Source organism: Syngnathus leptorhynchus, chromosome 2, assembly GCF_054491065.1.
Source record: "Syngnathus leptorhynchus isolate UIUO chromosome 2, UIUO_Slep, whole genome shotgun sequence".
In the NCBI taxonomy this organism is placed as follows: domain Eukaryota; kingdom Metazoa; phylum Chordata; class Actinopteri; order Syngnathiformes; family Syngnathidae; genus Syngnathus; species Syngnathus leptorhynchus.
In genome coordinates this window covers 2,875,306-2,895,351 of record NC_141196.1, presented here as the reverse complement: position 1 = coordinate 2,895,351, position 20,046 = coordinate 2,875,306, and the positions used below count along the sequence as shown (strand labels likewise).

The following is a 20,046-nucleotide window of genomic DNA, read 5'->3' as shown; positions in this document are numbered from 1 at the left end:
TTTCCGGTGACAGCCATTTTGGCTCTGGCGCGAGCTGGCCCTCAACGGACCGCTCTTCCGCTCGCTTGAGCCCGAATGTCGCCATTTTCCCCGTCGCCGCTCAAGTGGCACCGGCCGTGAAAACAGCGCCATTTCCGTCGGCGTCCATGATACGCTATGCTACCGCAGCGGATTCCAGAGCCCGAGCTCGGAACGGCAGCAAGAGAGAAGTAGCCGCTCCCTTGTCGGCGTTCCTTCTCCTCTTCAGCCCGCTCGCAGGTACGTCAAGCGGCTCGTCGTTCGTGTGTCGTCGTGGCTTTTGATTCTGCGCGCGTTGCTTGCTTTTAACTGTGTGACGACATGGCGCACATTTTTGAAGAGAGCAACTGTCAAGTCCTCAACGGTTTAGCCTTCCATGAGCAGCTCCTCCTCCTTCCTCGTCGTCCCCGCAACAACGACCCCACTTTGGAAGCTGGCGCTTCGATCGGATCGTACACTTTTGAACCTCCCGCAACATTTTGGATGCTGTGGTGGCCCACTTTTCAAGTAAACGACTTGGCCTAATGTCACCGGGTCGCCCCTGCTAGCTCGACGGTTGCGCTTCTGGAGCTCGAATGTCACCGAGCACGATCAAGTCATTCGCCGCCGGACAAACGGCAAAGTGAAAGCGAAAAATATCGCGCAAAAAAGTAGCCGCAGACTTGTCGGGAGTAACCTTTGTGTTTTCGATATGACTTGGGTAATTGAACCAGACGACCTAGCTTGATGTGCAACGTGATTTAGCTGGTGAGCTAACATTAAAGGTCGGTGGTCCAGCTAACCTTGTTTGGCTGCAAACCAATGCGGACACTTTATAAGATGTTGTTTTATGCAACAACTGGGTGAAATCGCGTATTAAAAAACAGATACTGGGGGTGGGTTGTTTTTGGGCCCGGAGGCTGTGGCTGTCGATGTTCAAAGTTGAAATATGCTGCGAGCTAAATAAAATATTAGTCACAGCGTCCGAACTCCCCCCGGCCCCCCTCAAAAAAGAAAAAAGAAAAGAGTGGCCCACGAGTTGTTATAAACGTTGTTCAATCATCACGAGTTGTTATAAACGTTGTTCAATCATATTTGGCTGTTAAGAATGTGAAAAGTACATGTAAATGTTGTGGAATTGAAGCGATTGTTGAAATGTAGAATATGAGACCTCAAATTCAGATGGTGGAACGAGATAAGCACGTCAAATATCGCTTAATTTAGTGTGGAGATTTTAATGCCCCCTCCAGCTTGTCCCCAAATAGGGTGAATATTTTGAAGTTGGAATTGTTTGAGGGAAAAGAAATCTGGAAGCTGGAGGGAAATACGAATTTGTAAATGTGACTGGAATTTTGAGAAATAGACTTCTGGGAAAAGTGGGACATTTTGGAATGCGGACATTTGTAGTGCCGAAGCCTTCAGCATTTTTTGGCAGTTTAGGCCAGCTGAGGAAATTTAAGTCGTGAGTTTCATGCAACTGTGTTGGGCTGCTGCACACAGTTAAGCTTCTTAGCTTTGCCCTTTTGACGCCTCACGATGGGTAACCCTTAATAGGCCTTCCTTGATTGACAGCTACATAAGCAAATCACAACATGGTAACCACCGTTTGCTTCTTATGTACCTGATGTAAGGATCCAAAACACATGTTCCTGACAGGGAAGTGTTTTTTTTTGCCTCTTGCTTTCAAAGGAAACATCACAATCTCATCTTTTTAACCGAAGCAGCGCCACTGCTGTCTGTTACTTCACTTTTAACACATTAGTGTGTGTTGTGTTCCAAAATCGATTCAAATGCTTAGATGATGTTGCTTTTTTAAAAAAAAAAAAAAAAAAACATTAGACTGCATATTTTATTTGTAAGAAGCGCTTGTTTCTGGCAGTCTGCCTTCCAGGCTGTATAAATCATGAATAACCCTTTTGTGATATATTCCTTGCTGAAGACTCGCTAAGAAATATTTGGAGCCGCTGACAAGTCTTCTCGCCGTTTTTCAGGTGGTGCTGTTGAAGCCATTGTTGCAACATGGACGTGTGACGCAAACACCGGTTGTGTTTTGCTGTGCAGATGAGATCCATCAGCAGCAGAAGCCATGCCTGACGAGTAAAAGCACCCTTTTTTTTGCTGAAAGCAACCAAAAAGGGGGAAAGGAATCCCACATGCCTCCTCACGTAGAACCCCTTCGGTGCGTCTGGCTGGAGTGATCCACCCAAACCTTCCAGAGGTTCCGCCTCGCCCGCTCTCTCTTCGCTCATCTCCGACAAACAGCTCATCGCGATGCCAGTCCACCTGAGAATAACCAACACCTGAGGTCTCATGCGTCCCGTGAGCACCGATTCAGACGGTCGTGCTCCTCCCGAGAACCTCTCTTGCCTCTACCCGCTCGCGGGCCCACTATCCGCTTCAGAGATGTCCCTGCTCCAGTCGCTGGGCCCGGTGCAAAGCTGGCTGGGCCAGGAGCTGGAGAAGTGCGGGATCGATGCCATGATTTACACCCGCTACGTCCTCAGCCTCCTCCTGCACGACAGCTACGACTATGACCTGCAGGATTACCTTCAAGTAACCTTTGTCAGATATAACCTTGTTGCACACTCGTTGCTATGCGCTCAAATATTCCACATTTTGTTTGGCAGGAGAACGACATCTTTTTGGGCTGGGAGAAGGGACCTGGCAAGAAATGGGGCAAGAGTAAAAAGAAGGGAGGGACCGACCTGAGTCTGGAGGAAATGAAGAAACAAGCGGCGGTGCAATGTCTTCGTTCTGCATCTGATGAAGTAAGCGCTGCTCGGATCCGAGCCTCCTGTATCTGGAGAATATCTCCAAATACGTATTTGAACTTCTTCTTGAAGTTAATAGCGCCACGTGAATGTCGAGCCGCGGCGAGCTATGTGGCGTAATCCGAGTTCGTAAAAGTTATAGGGGTCCGGGCAGGGTATATGGGGGAGGGGGGTCTTGGCAACAAGCCCTCTGGGGAGCGGACTAGACTGCACTGTCTATTTTTCAACCAGCACATGCTACGTGGGATTGCGGCAGTCAGCTGACCGGCATTCGCACGATGATGTCAAGGCAAACATCGGCTGAGAGCAAACTATACCTTATAAGATATTTGTTAGCGTTCAATTGGGACTCAATGTGTCAACAGATTGATGGAGTTCACCTTTTGTTTTGCTCAAAAGTCGCAAAGGAATAACTAAAAGCGTGATGACCCGGGTTAATTTTTTGTTGTTGTTGTTATGCACAACATTACTAAAGCCGACATGTCCTTTTTTTTTTTTGTGTGTGCATTTTCAGAACTCTGGAATCGAAAGCCTGGTTGAGGAGCTTTGCTCCAAACTTCGGGACATTCAAAACAAACAGAAAGGTTTGTTTGATTGTGTGTACTAGAAACCATGAAAACCAATTGTGGCTGCCTATATATATTCTTAATATGTTTTTTTTTGTCTTACAGAGGAAAAACAGATCCGAAAAAAGTCTGACGGTGCTCATTCTCCCGAACGAGTCGAGTCCCCCTCTTCAAAGGACCAGGTGGAAATGTAAGTTGCGTCACAAATTTTGGGTATTTCGACATTTCCCTGCAAAAACTGCTCCGCTTGTTTGACTTTGCTTCTCCTTTTGCGTCTCAGGTATTATGAAGCTTTCCCACCTTTGTCCGAGAAGCCTGTTTGTCTCCAAGAGATCATGACCGTGTGGAACAAAGCCAAGGCCTGCGCGTACTCCAGTTCATCATCCTCGGCCGCTCCGCAGACCAGCACGGACACGTCATCCCCAAAAGATTGCAACAGCGAAGGCGAAGCTGCCAAGGAGCGGAACCCCGAAGCCTGCGCCACCATCACGGGCGTGGCAAACGAGAGAGGCCAGCATCGCCGAAGCAAGAAGGAGAAAGAGAACCGATACCACGGCGGAGCGGCGGCAGAGGAGAAGAACACGGTCCACTCCAAGCGACAGGCGAGACACAGGTCCGAGGGCAAATATCGGGCCCGGTCCTGGTCTTCGGGCTCTAGCGAGGGGGGCTCGAGCTCGAGCGGCAACCAGGGCGACAAGTCCTTCAGAAGCAAGGCGGTTAGGGTCAGGCACAAATCCCGAGAGCTCGGGAAGAGTAAGAGACAGCGCAATAGCGGACAGCCCAGGTTCGCGTCCAAGGCTGTCGACAAAGAGGAGCAACGAAACGCGGGGGGGACGGGCAAACCGCTGCAGCTTTACAAAAAGAACAGGAGATCCCTTAAAGAGATTCACAAAGATCCGGTCTGGGCGCCAGCAAACGAGATGAGGGTGGAGGACAGGAACGCAAAGGAATATATGGAGGAGCCGCTTTGGTACACGGAGCCCATCACCGACTATTTTGTACCTTTCAGCAGCGAGCAAAGCAAGCTGGAGACTAAGTATCGAAGCAAAGTAGGCTCCCCTGAAGACTTTGCCTCGTCAGCTGACGCGGCCCCGCTGCCGGAGAGAATCCAGGGAATCTGCGTGGCCAACCAGAGCTACCAGAGAACATACCTTGCCGCGGGCTCGTTTGTCGACGGCCACTTTGTGGAAGCGACGGGCGAAGCCGAGGAGGAGGAGGACGCCGCGCCGCTCGTTGGGACCTCGAGCTGCCCTCAGCCAGAGGATGGTGGACATTTAGATGACAAGCATCTGCCAGAATTCACCGACTTCTACGAAGTTGATATTTATCAATCCATATTGGATACTAGTGCCTCAGACTCGTTACAAGAGAGTCGGATCCTCAGCATGATTCGACGAAAAAGCAATGAGCAAAGAGAATCTCGTTTAGTGTTAGATGGCTTCGAGCAGCAAGGGAAAAGTGCAATAAGGGCAGAGGTGGAGGAAGCGCCGGGATCGTCCGCGTTCCTCGTGGAGGATCTCGACAGCATGGCTCAAGTCTTGGGATGTTACTCGCCGTCGACGTCAGACGATATAGACGGAGAAAGCTTCTTGGGCGACTCGCCCGTTCGGCTCTCTCCCCTCCTCGATAGCGTTTCCTTGACCCTGCGCAATTTGTCGGGAAACACGGCCGACCCGCGGGTTCCTGAGACCGCCGGCGAGCCGTCCGGCGAGCCGTCCGGCTTGAACTCCTCCTCGTGCTTCTCTCTCTTTGAGCTGCAGTACGACAGTCCCACTTGCTCCCTTCCCCTCGACTCGCTCTCCGCCGCTCACGAAGGCAACGCCGCCGCCGACCCATGTAGCTTTCTCGACCCGCAAGCTAACAAACAGTCTCGTTTGCTAATATGGACCAAAAATAGTGCCTTTGATGAAACTGAACACTGCTCCAACCTTTCGACGCGGACCTGCAGTCCGTGGTCGCATTCAGAGGAGACTCGTTCCGACAACGAGCACGGGAATATTACGGCCGAGGACCCCGCCGCTCCGATTGGCTCTGATGAAATTGATTGTATCATCCCTCCTATTTCTGGTACATATCTGGAGGATGAAATCTTGGACTTCCTGCAACAGGACTCCGGGCGCCAATGTGAGGAGGCGAGCATTTGCACAGCATCCTGCCGGACTTACACCCAAAAATCCAAATTGGAGTCCCTTTGCGGAATAGCATTGGAAGAGGACGAGGGTAAGCCGTACAGCGCGAGCGTTTTCTCCGACGACGCAAACGGACAAAGGGGCGAGTACAGCTCAGGAATAATCAAAGACATTTGGTCCGCGGTTGGCGAGGCCAAGTCGGCGGCGGCGGCGGCAGCGGCGAGGCAAGGTGGCGAGAAAATGAAAGAGGATGTATTCTCCGAAGACTCGGGCGCTTACTGCGGCAGCTGCCCCGAGGTGCAGGCCAAAGGCGTTCCCGTCGAGCCCCCTCAGAAAAAAGCTGTGCAGCGCTCCGAGTACCACCTCTGGGAGGGCAAGAACCAAGAACAGGACTTGGCCAAAAACAAACTCTCCAAGTTAGACGGCGCCGGGGATTATATGACTCCGTCCAAGCCCTGGGACTTGAGATCAGATAAAGACGGCACGTCTTTTATCATCGGCGGCGTGTACGGAGAGTTCACGACGTTGAGTTGCGATAAGAATTGGGCCGTGGTTCCACCAAACGAATCTCGGCACGGCTTGTTGCAGTCGCCGGCGGCAGGCGCCGCTTCCAGTTCCGAAATGCTCACAATCACCGGCGCAGACGTGTTGGTGAACAAGGGCGGCTGCTTTGCTCCGGGACACCGGCGCCTGTGGCGGCCCCTCGTGTCCTTCGGCCAAAGCGAGCGCGCCGTGGCGGCGAGCCGAGACCGATTGAACAAGGGATTCTCTTTCATCTTCCGGGAAGATTTGCTGGGATCCTACGACGGCTTGCGTAGCGAGGAGCAACGTTTAGAATACCCGTTTGCCTCCTTCGACCTGAACAATCCCTTCTCTCAAGTCCTTCACGTGGAGTGCTCCTTTGAGCCCGAGGACATGGCTTCCTTCAGCCCGGGCTTCAAGCCGAAATCTATCCTTTGCTCCGACTCTGAGAGCGAAGCCTTCTGCCCGCAAATTTACGGCATCAAGCAAACGCAGTACCGGGCCATTCGCATTTCCCCCAGGACTCATTTCCGGCCGATATCGGCCTCAGAGTTGTCTCCCGGGGAAGTGAGCGATTCGGAGGCCGAGACCGACAAAGAGGAGGCGAGTTTCCCCGTCCTGGCACCGGTGGACGATCCTCAAGCCGATCTCAAACCACTCGAGGAGGACGCCGAATGCGAAGGCCCGTATTACGGAAAGTCTGAACTGGAATCTGGCAAATTCCTGCCCAGGTTGAAGAAGTCTGGCATGGAGAAGAGTGCCCAGACCTCTCTGGATTCACTGGAAGGCCCCAGCGTCCTCCTGCCCATTGCCGAGCAAGAAAAATGTTTGGACTGCCAGGCGGCGGAACTCGGATCAACCGCAGACGGGCAGACGGACACCTCGGCCGCTCCGTCGCAAAAAGAAGAGTCTCCGGTGGAAAAACCGAGCTACTTGTGCGCGACGGCCGGCCAAATGCCCAAATACGGGATCGCGTACGACTTTGTCAGAGATGTGCCGGAGGTGAGTGGCTTTACCCGACGGCGCCAACGCGAGCCGTCTCCTATCGAATAACGCTTTGGTCCGCTTTTGTGTTTAGTTCCCTCTGCTAAGTGGACAGGGAGTGAGCGGCAACCAGGACGACGAGTGCTGGTGGCAAAACGCACTCTGCCCACCCTTGTTCCCCGGATCACAGTGTACAGGTAAGCCTCCTTCAGAACACAGCGAAGCCTTGAGACGTGACCGAGTTTTTTTGTTGTTGTTGTCGTCGTCCCCCCAATCTAGGGAGCAGCAACATTTGAGTTCTTCATTTCGCACCGGACTTGCGTCGGCAAGGTTGCAGAGTTTTGGCGACTGTACCGCCCGCCACCAGCTTTTTATTCAGGTTCATCTCAAGAGCCACCAAAAACCTCTTAACGTGGGCTCGTTTCTCGCTTTCCACCGGCTCCGCTGACACGAGCGTAACTGCTGAGTTTTCATTTACTAACTCCGTGCTTGTGTAATCGATCAGATTGACGGGGGGGCGGGGGGGACAAAATACGTTAAAATAAGATGAGAAAAAAAAAAAAGTGTGTTTGAGTGATGATGCCAGATTTTCCATTTAAAATATCCGACGCAGCTACGAGGTTACCACTTTTGTTTCAGTTTTGCTTCCACCACTTTGCTTTTCAACTTCAATACTGGATAGTTGGTTGCACGCGAATGGTTGTGCATGTGCGTTTGTCCGGCCAGTCTCACTCCTTTTTTTTTGTTTGTTTGTTTGTTTTTCTCCAAGTAAAAATATAAACAAAAACAAAAACTGCATTGCTGCATAAATCAACCGCAATCCCATGCGCTACTCTTCGTCTTTTCTTGAGAAAGACCAGATGTTGAGATTTTTTGTTTGTTTGTGGTGAGCTTCTATTTTCTTTAGTTTGTTATGAAAGAAGTAGAGAATGTGTGCAGTTTTTTTTATTTTTAAAAAGTTGAATTGCCCCAGCGTATGAAAAAAAAAAGTTTTTGAAAGCTTAGATGTAGACTTTAAGTATGGTTTGTGATCAAAAACAAAGAGGAAAAAATAAATATCACATAATGATCCAAACTGCAATTCTCTGAAATAATTTGGCAAGGGGAAAAAAATGAAGATAAAGACCCACAAAAATATCTGAAGGTGATTTTTATTATTATTATTTTTTTTTTTTATCCTCCGTGTTATTTCTGTTGTACACAACATTGGTGCTATAAATATTTTTCATAATGTGGCTGTGGTAATACGGAAGTGTTTTTTTTTTGTTTTTTTTTTTTGTAGTCCAGACAGTCTGAATCCATCCTTTTTTTTTCTTCCAAAATTATGAAAAGGAGACAATTGTTTTCCTTGATTACTGTTGATTGTACTTTTCTTATTTGGTTATTTCACTTTATTGTAACTTTTTGGGTTGCGAAGAATCATTTCTTTTCAGTTCGTCGTCACGGGGCAAAACAAACAAATGACTCCGTGTAGAGTTTGTGTTGGTGCAACCAAACATGAACATGGTTAAACCTAAAAAACAAAATGCCATAATTACACTACAAGGTACGGTTGGGTTATTTTCTTTTCTTTTTTTTTTCCATGTATGGTGTGTTTATCTCCCATTTTATTTGGTCCGTTTATCTTGTTGAAGCATTGAGTCATATTCTGATGCGCGTGAACAACGAACTTGTCACAATAAGTGATTCAACTTGAATGGTGAATACGTACGCATGTGAGTTTGTTCAAATCAAAACAAAAAAAAAGAAAATACATTTAAAAAAACAAACAAAAAAAACCCAAATTGGATTTGATGGTTCAAGTGTATTTTATTGAGCCTTGTTGCGACTTGCGTGTTGCTGATTGAAAATACAGTTTAAAAAAAAAAAAAAAGTATCAGCAGGGTAAAAGCTTTTTCCTGTTTAGCATTTAGTAAGGCTGCCTCTTTCCCAATTTTGTTTCATTATAAGGAAAATTGGCCAGGCTTTTTTTTTTTTTTGTAAGATCCTAACCATGATTCTCAAGCACAAACTTCCCATCAGTGCGCCGTTGCTTGGAAATGAATGTGTCAATGTAGTGTTATAACGCAAGGCAGGTCGAAGGGGCCCCGCTTTTCGAAACGGCTTCCTTGTTCGGAAACCTTAACGCCAATTTCGGGGTCTCTCCCGCCTGTCTTTCACAAGTCATCAGACACTCAGGAATTTTTTCATACACTTTCATAAATGTGATCTACAATCAGATGTGGCGGGGGGGGGGGGCAATTTGTAGATTACGCATTGACATTATTTCCAAGCAAGCCACAAAGATGACTGGTTTTATTTGGAGTTAGATCTAGTTTTAGGAGAGGAGGGAGAAAGAGAGAGAAAAAAAAAAAAAAGCCATTGAAGACTGCATAAGCAATGTCGAGTGGCACGCTTCTCAAAAAGCCGCCAAGGTTTCTATGCAATGCCTTGGCGCTTGTAAGCCCTCAAGGGTATGTGGAGAAAAGTCAATCATGTCAAATTTTGCATGTTTGTTTTTCACTGGACGCCTGTGGTTAAAAAAAAAAAAAAAAAAAAAAGGAAGTCTGACAAAGCAGCTTGCAAAAGTCAGTCCACCTTTTTTTTTTTTGTATCAAAAAATGTTTATGAGTGATGTGATTGATCAGTCAGAAGGTATTTTGAGACAGTTTGGAGTGTTGTGGTTGGGAGCCGACGTTTCAGTGAGTGGTCTCTTTATGACATAAAAAAAAATAAATAAAGTTTGAGTTCGTCATCCAAAATAGTCTAAGTCATGAAGCGCTTAGTTGAAAGTAACACGTCTCACCTTTCTCCGTGAAATTCTTCCATTTTCTTATGCTGCATTTGAACGAAAAAGAAACGGCAAGAAACATGAAAAAAAAAATGCATTCAGTGAGGGTCATAATTTTTTTTTAATTGGAGGGGGGGGGGTGACCCCGCACTGAAAACTTTTCAGTCATTTCATTCCTTCCTCTTGGTTGTCCCAATCTCACTCGAAGTAGCCGTGTGTGTTCTGATTTTATGTACACCCTGAGTAAATGATTTTGTTTCATTGTGGATTTCATTAACATCTAATAAAGGGTCGACCAAATATCAGAATGTCAACTTGCCTCCTTTTTTTTCCCTCCCCAAGTCTTTTTTCTTGACGTTTTTATAGTACCGAACACCAGAGGGCAGATTGAGCAATAAAATGTGCCCAACCAGCTATAGACCATTTTTGCTGTGTTAATGTAAATATAATGAAGCTTGATTTGACAAATTTGTAATTTTCAACTCCAGATATACCAGTAATACTATTGACATCAATTTGAAAAATGTTAAACCAATGGATGAATTTTAGACATCATATTAACAAAAAAAACGTTTTGGTCAAAGTAGTGCTGGAACTGCAAATGAAGGACGCGATTTTAATTCTAAATGCAGGTACCCGTAGCTGACCGTGAAGAAGAATTGACATTTTAATGTAACAAGCGGAAGCTCCCGCTTGCCACTGTCGAAAGACACGACTACATTAATACCAAAACGAATGACGCTATTGATCAAGTATGACATCATCTTAATTTCTTTTACCTCCACGTATGCATTGATTGTGCCAACAAACGGGAATTTGAAGCTAAAAACTATAACAGGTAAAGAAAATTGAAAATTAAAGCCTCATTATGGCCGCTGTTGAAATAAGACACGATACTTAACAATAAACATCATTTGAAAACAAAACAAAAAATATATAATAAATGAGTATTTAAGAGGTCGATTGATTATGTCTGTGGTGTGGACAGGTGACTCCATCCGACGTCAACACTCCGGGCTCGATTACAACCCGTCGCAAGTTTGTTTTAAAATGGCGGCGGAAACAGGCAAGACAGGTACAAGATGAAAACTAAACCGACTAAACTTATTCATTTCCACTACTCGCGTTGCCGACCAAACACCGGGGAGGTGTTCATATTTCTTCAAGAGGGTGCAACCTCGCTTCGCTCCCAGTGAGGATCGGCTTAAAGACAAGTGGACGTAAAAGCGAGCGAGTTCCGTTCCAAGTGTTTTTTTTTTTTTTTTCATCCCTCCGTCGCTAAATGACCTCGCGGTGGTCTTGTTTGTACACATCAAACTGCATTGAGGAGAATTCGGGGAGGTGATAGTGGTTTCCGCATCACCATGGAGCGATGCTGCCCGCGGACGACTGCTGGCCACCTGTAGCTTCGAGCGGCCCCCATGGCAAACCCGACCCACTGTGACTGTGGTCGGACGGAGAGCCCCGTTGGTAGGTTGTCCAAAACACACACTTGTCCTTCCTGCGACGCTTTTGTTTACACTGACAACACCACTGTTCTTTTTAAATATACTTTAACAATAAGTAAACATCCAGAGACTTCTTGTATTAAGCTTAGTGCAATGCACGTGATGTGTGTTGAAAGCTCCTTAATCGTTATTTTACTTAAGAATCCTCACTGCATTAATCCAATTGAAAAGAAAACAACAGGATAGACCGTAAAAATACAAATCCATACAAAAATATGGATAAACTCGTAAGAAGCTACTTTCGGCTGCAAGCTCCAGCTGTTGTCATACATCCAATGCACCAATACTACAGCCCAAGAAATTACACTATAAAAGCAGATTATTTTCTTGTATGGTTTCGTTTTTATACAGTACAATAATATTGCTCGATTAAAAAGCTCGTAAAATATATTATTTTAGGGACTTTTTTAAATTCCAAAAGATAAAGAATAGAGGCTTGTGTGTTATAATATTGTCTGTCTACATGTTGAAAAATATTCCTGAAAGGGTTTCAACACCACAAATCAATGCTAAGTGTTAGCTTGTCAATAGTATTTTCCATTATATGTTGGCATCCGTTCGAGCTAAGTGAATTTGGAAAATTTATTCACGACCTACTCCCTACCCCTAATACTGCCAATTAATTTTTCAAGGTCTTATCTTTGTGTGTTTTGTTACATAAATAATAAATCCGAATTACAATAACCAATGTCAGATTTAATCTATGAGAGGCTAAGTTTACGCCAAAATATAGATATGACATCATATTGCTCCACATTAATCGGAAATGTCTATTTCTCAGGTGGTTCCGGACGAGTCATCGTGGAGAATGGTTGCGCAGTAAGAAACTTGTCCGTCTCCAGTCATCACGACATCTCCAAGCGTCCCATCTATGATCTGAGCACGGTGCTGCAAAGTGAATCAACATCATGTCCCCCTTCAACCTCCGTTTTCCACAACACCCCACAGAAGCTCAGTCACGACCTAGACAGTCACAGTCTGACTTCCCAGGACTCTGGCATCCCAACATTGGAGCTCAACCCTCCGGATCTCACCGGATTAGACTCTCCCGCCACTTTAACATTAGATGACGACCCCTCCGACGGCAACGGCGTGCCCAAGTCGTCCAGCTTCCCGCGCAGCGGCTTCGATACCACCCGCTTCTTCAGCCCGGGCCTCAGATTGCCCAGCTCCGCCACTGGCCACCGAACCTTAAACCGCAGTGACGACGTCTCCGTGTGCAGCGTGTCCAGCATGAGCACGGAGCTCTCGGTGTCCAACGAGGACATCGTGCATTTCACCGTCACTTCCGACTCGAGCGCCATCGTCACCTTAGAGACGGACGACGGCTGCGTGGCTCCCTTCTCAGACGTGGAGCTTGCTTCGTTGCCGGTATTCTCCAAGGACCTCGATGGTCGCTTCCAAGCTTTCTCCACTGGAGACATGAGACAAGAAGAGGATGGCAGGCAAAAGAAACTTGGATCGCTCAGCAGCTTGTTCAAGAGGTAAGTCTTTTTTTTTTATTAGACTAGTAAATTCAGGATAAAGTCAATCTTATTTCTTTGAGGGGGAATATGTTCCAAATGCATCCGTGCATGTTAGCATCAAGCTAATAGCAGCTATACAGGCAATGCAATTCTCCGTTTTACATTTGACCGTGAACTTTATTGAACTGCTCCTTTAACACACAAAGCAGCAACGCTCGCAAAGCAAATAACGAAGGAATCCTATTAAAGTGTCGGTTCACGTGCACCCTAAATAACCAAAGTCAGCACCCTGTTCATGTATTTTAATCTTAGTGCAGCGGCCTAATCAGCGCAAATCTTTTTCCACTCGCCTGGTATGTTTAGAAGCACCATTTATTGCTTTTGGACTTGTTCTGACGGGGGTCCACCGGTGACCCGAGTTCACGATCCTCACCACGCTTCCCGTCCAGTGTATTGTGCTATTATCAGTCATTCACGTTGTAAAGTTACAAATTCTCTCGCTGCCCTTCAGACTTTTCCACCCTCCCACTGCAAAGGGTGGAGCTGTTAGGAATGAAATGTTCCTTCAAGACATTTCACTGCATGGACAAGAACTATGGAATGTGCACCTCTGGTTCTGCACCCATTACCGAATTGACAACTTTTGGGTAGACTCATTTGAGCCTGTTAGGCCGCGTCAGAGCAAGATGACAGCCCCGTCGCTTCTTCTGTATCTTGACTGGTAGGAGGACATTTTGGGTTTATTTTATCGGTTTGTCACTCGCTGTGATTTACTCACAAGTCGATGAAGTGGCGACTACCGCCGGCTTTCAAACGCTATTGTTGGGGATTTACTGTAGCGGCCTCCAGCAGCGCTTTGATGTCGGCGTGTATTTGGCCTACTCTCGCCCGTCACAGCTTGTCTCCGCGTTCGTGCGGCGCGAAGCGGCAGCAACTGCTGGACTTTCCTACTGCCGTACTCGGAAGCGGCCGCCGCCTTTCAGCTTGCCCGAACGTCAACATTTGTTCTGCGGCGCACGTGAAAGCAACAAAAAAAAAAAAGTCACGTGTCTGGCTTTGTGTCGCTTAGCCCAACAAAAAGACAGACATTGATCACTTCAATGACAATTTCTGAGGCAGTTTTATTCTGACTGCGTATTATCCTTACTCAAATCTGCACGTTTGAGAAGAACTGCTGCCATCAGGCCAAACTTTCTCATTGTGATCGGTCAAAAGGCGAACTGACAATTAAGTTTGAGGGTGTACTATCTCACATAAGTTGTTGTTGTTGTTGTTTCAGGAGTCTCTTTGCTAGGAAAGTGAAGGACAGTCACTCAGTGGAGCAGCGGGACGCTGGATGGAAGCTGTTCGGGAAGGTGCCACCACGTGAGGTGCCCATCAAAGACCCCAAAAGAATACAAAAGGTAACTCGAAAGCTTGGACGTCTTTATTGCCATGATAAACGCTAAGTGCTTTTATGACTCCTTGCTAGCGATAAGCTCACATAGTTATGCAAGGACTTTGTCAGCTGTGAAATTATGAGATTAGTTTTCTTTGAAGAGCTCCACCAACACTGTATTTTTTATTTTATTTTTTTGGGCCACTTTTGTTTACGGATGTGTCTGGCGCTAAGGAATTAATCTCGCCCTTCGACCCCGGCATCAAAAGACTCACGACGAACATCCACGCTCGCGCTTCACAATTTGATCCGTCACTGTAACCTCATATCCCCCCCGAGGAATCGGTTGACAAAGGATTCAGATTTCAAGCCTTTTGTTGTGCCGCTACTTTAAAGATGTTACTTTGCACAACCGTTCCTGATTAAGAAAGCAGAATCATGCTTTGGTCTTGCTCCTTTTTTTTTTTTTTTATCTTTTTGACAATCTGTTTCTCTGGGATCGATTTGAAAGGCTGTCCGAGCCGACGGCGTTTCAGTGCGGTGGAAAAAGCACGCACGCGCGCGCACAGCGCTCGCTCCAGATCCGACGCGGAGCAGCTGGCGTGAGCATCCCTCTTTAGACAGGCGGGGGAAGGGAGACGCGCAAACGGGGGGTGGGCCGCCATGCGACTGCATCTTTTCCGACGCCGGGCGTGTCCCTCGACCGTGTCACCGTGCCCCGCGTCCGCCGGTCCTCGCGGGCGCCAGTAGCGAGCCCCTCGGGAGCGGCTATGGCGTTTAGCTAATGTTCGGCCAAGACGCACACTTGCAGCTCAATCCTCCCCCCCCCCATCCCAACGGAGGAGTGTCGTCGTCGTGCGCGGAACGGCTGCGTTCATGGTGAGTGAGCCTTGTGGTTGTCTTTTTGCTTATTCGACAGGGAGGCGGAAAGGATGCCTCTGATTTCAAACAATGGCCCCTTTGAGTTCCTGGAAGGTGCTTTGTTTTTTTTTTTGTATAGGGAGCAGGTGGATGACTCACAAGGCTGTCGAAAGAAAAGCATTTGGCTCGCACGGTGTTATTAGGAGCCTTTTCTTGGATTATTTTCACGTGAATGTGATGTCACTGTAACAGCGGCTTGTTTTTGTTTTGAAAAATCGTTCCACGTGTTGGTGTCAAAGTGCGGCAGGCTCCTATTTACTGTTTGGCTGCACCTTCGCCCTTAGTGCCTCTGAAGGCTTTTATGGCTATTATTAAAATCCACTCCTCTTAGATTTGTGCTCTTGCCTCTCATAGCCTAAGAAAAAAAAAAGAAATCTATCTAACGTCATCAGTCGTCCATCACGAGCACGTTCAGAGTGCGTCGGCGTTCAAAGCCGTTTGCCGGTCACTTTGCCTGCATTATTAACCAGCGTGCGTACACAGATGTGCGTGCGTGCGATCGTATTGCTTTTGACCTATTTACAGTAGCCGATATGTGATTGGCTAGCGCCCGTTGTCTGCTCACCGCTCTTGTCAAATGTTCAAGGTCAGAAAGTCTGCCATTTTTTTCTCTCTCTCAGGAATATGAAACCAAAACTGGCAGAGCTGGACACGGCAATCTGACGTCCCCCAGGCAGAATGTGAGGAAAAACCTGGATTTTGAGCCGCTCTCCACCACCGCTCTCATACTGGAGGACAGACCAGCGTACGTAAAGGCGCCGCCGTGTTTGTCTTGAGCTATTATCAGTTTCACTTTACACAGTGTGTCTCTTTTATCTTGGCATTCCTCACATTCTTTCCCATTTTGATGTATTTATTGTCCTTAGACAAATCTCACCACCCTTATTTGTGGACTCAGAACACTACAGTGAACTTTATAAAAAGTATTCTATAGAGCTGTAAGACTACACATTAAACAAAAATTCAAAAATATTGCAGACACTGCCATTTTGCTAACCTAGTGCTAACATAGCATGGAAAACACCCTACAAATGCTTATGTGAATTAGCATGAATTTTAACTGCAATTCTAACCTACCTTAAAGCAGAAGTCAAGTCAAAAAATGTCTTTATGTTGTATGCGCCCTCACCAGTCTAAAGACATTAATGCACTTGTGAAATATGAATTTTCTAGGTTTGGTCATGTGACGTTCACAAGCCGAGCCCCTTGGCACTGTCATGTCATTTTCAGCGTGTAGCAGTAGCTATGAGGCAAACAGATATCAATAAAAATTCTGATAGTTGGGGTGCCTAGAACATTTTTGACTTGGCCTACCTGCTCGCCAATGACTGTGCGTGTACAATCACGTTCCAGTAACCTTCCAGCCAAGCCGGCCGAGGAGGCCGAGAAACACAGGCAGCAATACGAAGAGATGGTGGCCCAGGCCAAGAAGCGAGGTAACGTGATCTCGCAACACTTGATATTCGCTCGCATCCGTTCCCCTCGTGTCTCACCATGCCTCTCCGGTTGTAGAGCTAAAGGAAGCCCAGAAGAGGAAGAAGCAGCTGGAAGAGCGCTGCAAGCTGGAGGAGAGCATCGGCTCGGCCGCTCAGACTTGGAACCAGGAGATCTTGCCCAACTGGAGCGCCATGTTAGTCACCAAAGAGTCATTGAGCTCGTAGTCACTCGAGATCACCTTTGACCTCTTTGCTCACCTCCGCACCCCGCAGGTGCACGTCTCGGCGAGTGAGGGACTTGTGGTGGCAGGGCATCCCGCCCAGTGTCAGAGGCAAAGTGTGGAGCCTGGCCGTGGGCAACGAACTCAACATCACGCATGGTACTGGTGCTCGGTTATTGACAATGGCGATTATAAAAAGCATCATTTGTACACCTCTGCATAACGTCGCAACCTTATTAACATGAAAGAAAACAAACAAGAAAAATAGATCAATTTCGGGCAAATAATAACTTTATTGCTATTGCTTTTTAGTCCGTAACAGCAATTATTTGAAGGCCATCCATTTATCTGAAGATAAAAAAATGTATATGTAAGCACTACTGCCACCTACTGCGGTGTATGTACAATTACACTTTAGTCTTATAGATTGTTTTTGTTTGTTAAAAAACAAAAATAAAAAAAAACAGATGGCAAGAGGACGTTATATTTTCCAAAATCTTTCAGTCATTCTCAGTGTGAGGGAGTGAGTGAGTGAGCGAGACCATGCAGAGCCTTGTCAGATCTACTAGAAGATAATCTCACTGGCCATTTGCTACCAGACCCCACACAGAGGCAGACCAAAAGATTTATTGATCAAAGACTGATAAAAAAAAAAAAAAAAAAAAATCCGCCCAGTACATTTTTAGCTCCATATCACCATAATGACCGTCCTTGTTATCTGTCCCCCTGCAGAACTTTATAACATCTGTCTGGCACGGGCCAAAGAAAAGTGGAAGAGCACACCAGCTAGCGCACCAGAGACGGAAAGCCAAGGTAGGGACGGACAAGTCACACCGAAACCGGTGGATTTGACATTTCTGCTGCCCTCCCCCAGATGCGGACTCGTCAAATCGCGAGTCAAGCTTGGAGCTGATCAAGCTGGACATCTCGAGAACGTTCCCCCAATTGTGCATCTTCCAGCAGGTGGGTGGGAGGTTCAAGCTCCCCCCCCCCCCAACCCTCGGGGCGGGGGGGGTTGGATGGCGCTTTTTTTTGGCCCGTACGTGTGACCGCATCATTTCTGTCTTGTATATCGTCAAGGGCGGGCCCTATCACGACGTGCTGCACAGCATTCTGGGAGCTTACACCTGCTACCGGCCCGATGTCGGCTATGTAAGTGGCACCTTGCCATCTTCAACTGAGGATCTGTCTCCTTTAAGTCTTGATGACTTTTGGTGGTTGTGTTTTTTTTTTTGTTTTTGTTTTTTTGCAGGTGCAGGGAATGTCATTCATAGCGGCAGTGCTCATCCTGAACCTGGACACAGCCGACGCCTTCATCGCGTTTGCAAACCTACTCAACAAACCTTGTCAGATGGCCTTCTTTCGCGTGGACCACAGCCTTGTCGGTGCACGCCAAAACGAGCTGACCATTGAATCGGGAGCGACGCGTTGTGTTCATACGTGTTCTTTTGCTGTACCCGCAGATGTTGACCTACTTTGCTGCATTTGAGGTGTTCTTTGAGGAAAACCTACCAAAGCTCTTTGCACATTTCAAGAAGAACAACCTGACCCCCGATATTTATTTGATCGACTGGTAAGCCATTTAAAAAAAAAAAAATCTCAATACTTTGACTTGAAAATGCTTCGCCCTGATGTGACATTCTCATGGCGTCTGCCTTCAGGCGCCTCTTTTGAGTTGCTGTGAAAACAGGAAATGTTTGTTTGTGGTGTCAGCGGGGGTTTGTATCACTTTGAAACTTCCTAAATTTCCGTTTTGAATTTCACACATCAAACATGACCGTTTCGTAGAATAACTCAGTGTTTGGCTTTGGGATGAAATTGTAGGGCGAAACTAAAATGCTCTCCAATGATTCAAGTTGAACTTGTTTGACTACACATTTGGATTTCTGTTTGATATTTTCATAATTTTTTACATACAAACATACAAACATACTCCATTTGCATACATCCCGCCGCCACAAACGATTCGATTCGACTCGAAGAATCAAAACGCCCACGGGCACTGAAATATTAGGGCCGATCAATACGGATTTTTTTTTTTTTTGGAAGGACAATTTTTGATACTTGACAAAGTAAAATCCAATCCCCTTCCAGGATCTTCACCTTGTACAGTAAGTCTCTCCCACTGGACCTGGCGTCTCGCGTGTGGGACGTCTTCTGCCGAGACGGCGATGAGTTCCTGTTCCGCACGGCGCTGGGCCTGCTGCGCCTCTTCCAGGACGTGTTGACCAACATGGACTTCATTCACATGGCCCAATTCCTCACCCGCTTGCCCGACCTGGTCCCCGCCGAGCAGCTCTTCCAGCACATCGCCGCCGTCCACATGACCAGCCGCAACAGGAAGTGGGCGCAGGTAGGCCAACACACTTTATATTATTTTATTTTATGATGATATTGACAAGACTGTGTCCTTTTTAGGTTCTGCAAACGTTACAAAAAGATCCGGAGCGAGGCAGTCCGGTTCTGAAGTGCTGAAGCGCGGAGGAAATGCAGCAGGAAAAAAAAAAAGACGGAACACGAGTCGTTTAATAGGAGCTACGTCGTGAGTAACGGAGCAGGGGTGCCTTATTTCACCAAGTCGAGAGCCGCAAGACGACACACTCCCGGACCCCATGGGACCACCACCATGCCAGTTGTCACTCGGTTCTTGTATGTTACATGTCCTCTTCAAACGAGGTCAGAAGCTGCCTTTCAATATTCCCCGCGACGTATCGTAACTTACCACTTCGTTCCGCATTTCAGCTCGTTCGTGTTTGTTTTGTGTGAGGTGTGTGTTTATTGAAAGGGGCTAAAAAAAAGGTCCTGTCGGACTCATTTCGTCATCTCAACTGCTACGGTAAAGATCTTGCACTTTTCCTTGAAGCTGTTTCCATTTCGGCGGTGACAATTTGGGGTATCATTTTTTTTTTTCTTCTTCTTTTGGACCATTGTTCAATTTGATGAAATTTTGTAGGTTAACAGGAAACATCTTTCTTTCTTACTTTCTTTTTTTTTTTTTTTTTTTTAAAGCTGTGTGGTTTTGCACTACCCCAAGCACAGCAACCCACCACAGAACTGCAATAACACTTTTTTGCACATTGGGCCTTTCGGGTGCATCATGTCATCCCTCCGGCTCTCTTCAGTTTGGAGATGTGTATTTTTACCCCGTGTGTGTGTTCAGTAGTTTTTCCAGAATGAGACGCACCCCTCTGAAAATCTTTTTTGTTACATGCGACAATGGCTCGTTTGATCCACGGAATTGAATGTAAACTTTGATTGCACTCTTATTGTCTTTCATTTGCTGTCCTCTCCAGGTTTGGGTTTTTATTGCTTTGGACTGACCGTTGGAGCGCAACCAACTTTGTCATTTGACCAAATAAAGGACTTGCAAATATTTT

The 20,046-nt window shown here is 46.8% G+C and overlaps 2 protein-coding genes across 4 annotated transcripts; both read left to right on the top strand.

Moving 5' to 3' along the window:
• The first annotated feature begins 34 nt into the window (after window positions 1-34).
• kiaa0232 (KIAA0232 ortholog) lies at window positions 35-10,053 on the top strand. 3 transcript variants are annotated; one of them, XM_085933095.1, is made up of 8 exons: window positions 35-258; window positions 2,059-2,550; window positions 2,625-2,765; window positions 3,283-3,352; window positions 3,440-3,524; window positions 3,615-6,987; window positions 7,064-7,166; window positions 7,249-10,053. In XM_085933095.1, exons 2-8 carry the CDS (start codon window positions 2,308-2,310, stop codon window positions 7,263-7,265), a joined length of 4,032 nt encoding a protein of 1,343 aa, XP_085789221.1. In that variant the 5' UTR covers window positions 35-258; window positions 2,059-2,307; the 3' UTR covers window positions 7,266-10,053. The 3 variants fall into 3 exon arrangements, with proteins under 3 accessions (XP_085789221.1, XP_085789211.1, XP_085789229.1); XM_085933085.1 differs by having other exon boundaries at window positions 1,989-2,550; XM_085933103.1 differs by lacking the exon at window positions 35-258 and adding an exon at window positions 537-782.
• Window positions 10,054-10,719: 666 nt separating this feature from the next.
• Window positions 10,720-20,043, top strand: tbc1d14 (TBC1 domain family, member 14). The gene is made up of 14 exons (XM_085933116.1): window positions 10,720-11,209; window positions 12,029-12,731; window positions 13,993-14,116; window positions 15,633-15,757; window positions 16,366-16,448; window positions 16,525-16,642; window positions 16,722-16,828; window positions 17,402-17,482; window positions 17,544-17,632; window positions 17,750-17,821; window positions 17,922-18,050; window positions 18,133-18,242; window positions 18,764-19,022; window positions 19,088-20,043. Exons 1-14 carry the CDS (start codon window positions 11,161-11,163, stop codon window positions 19,142-19,144), a joined length of 2,106 nt encoding a protein of 701 aa, XP_085789242.1. The 5' UTR covers window positions 10,720-11,160; the 3' UTR covers window positions 19,145-20,043.
• Window positions 20,044-20,046: the final 3 nt, after the last annotated feature.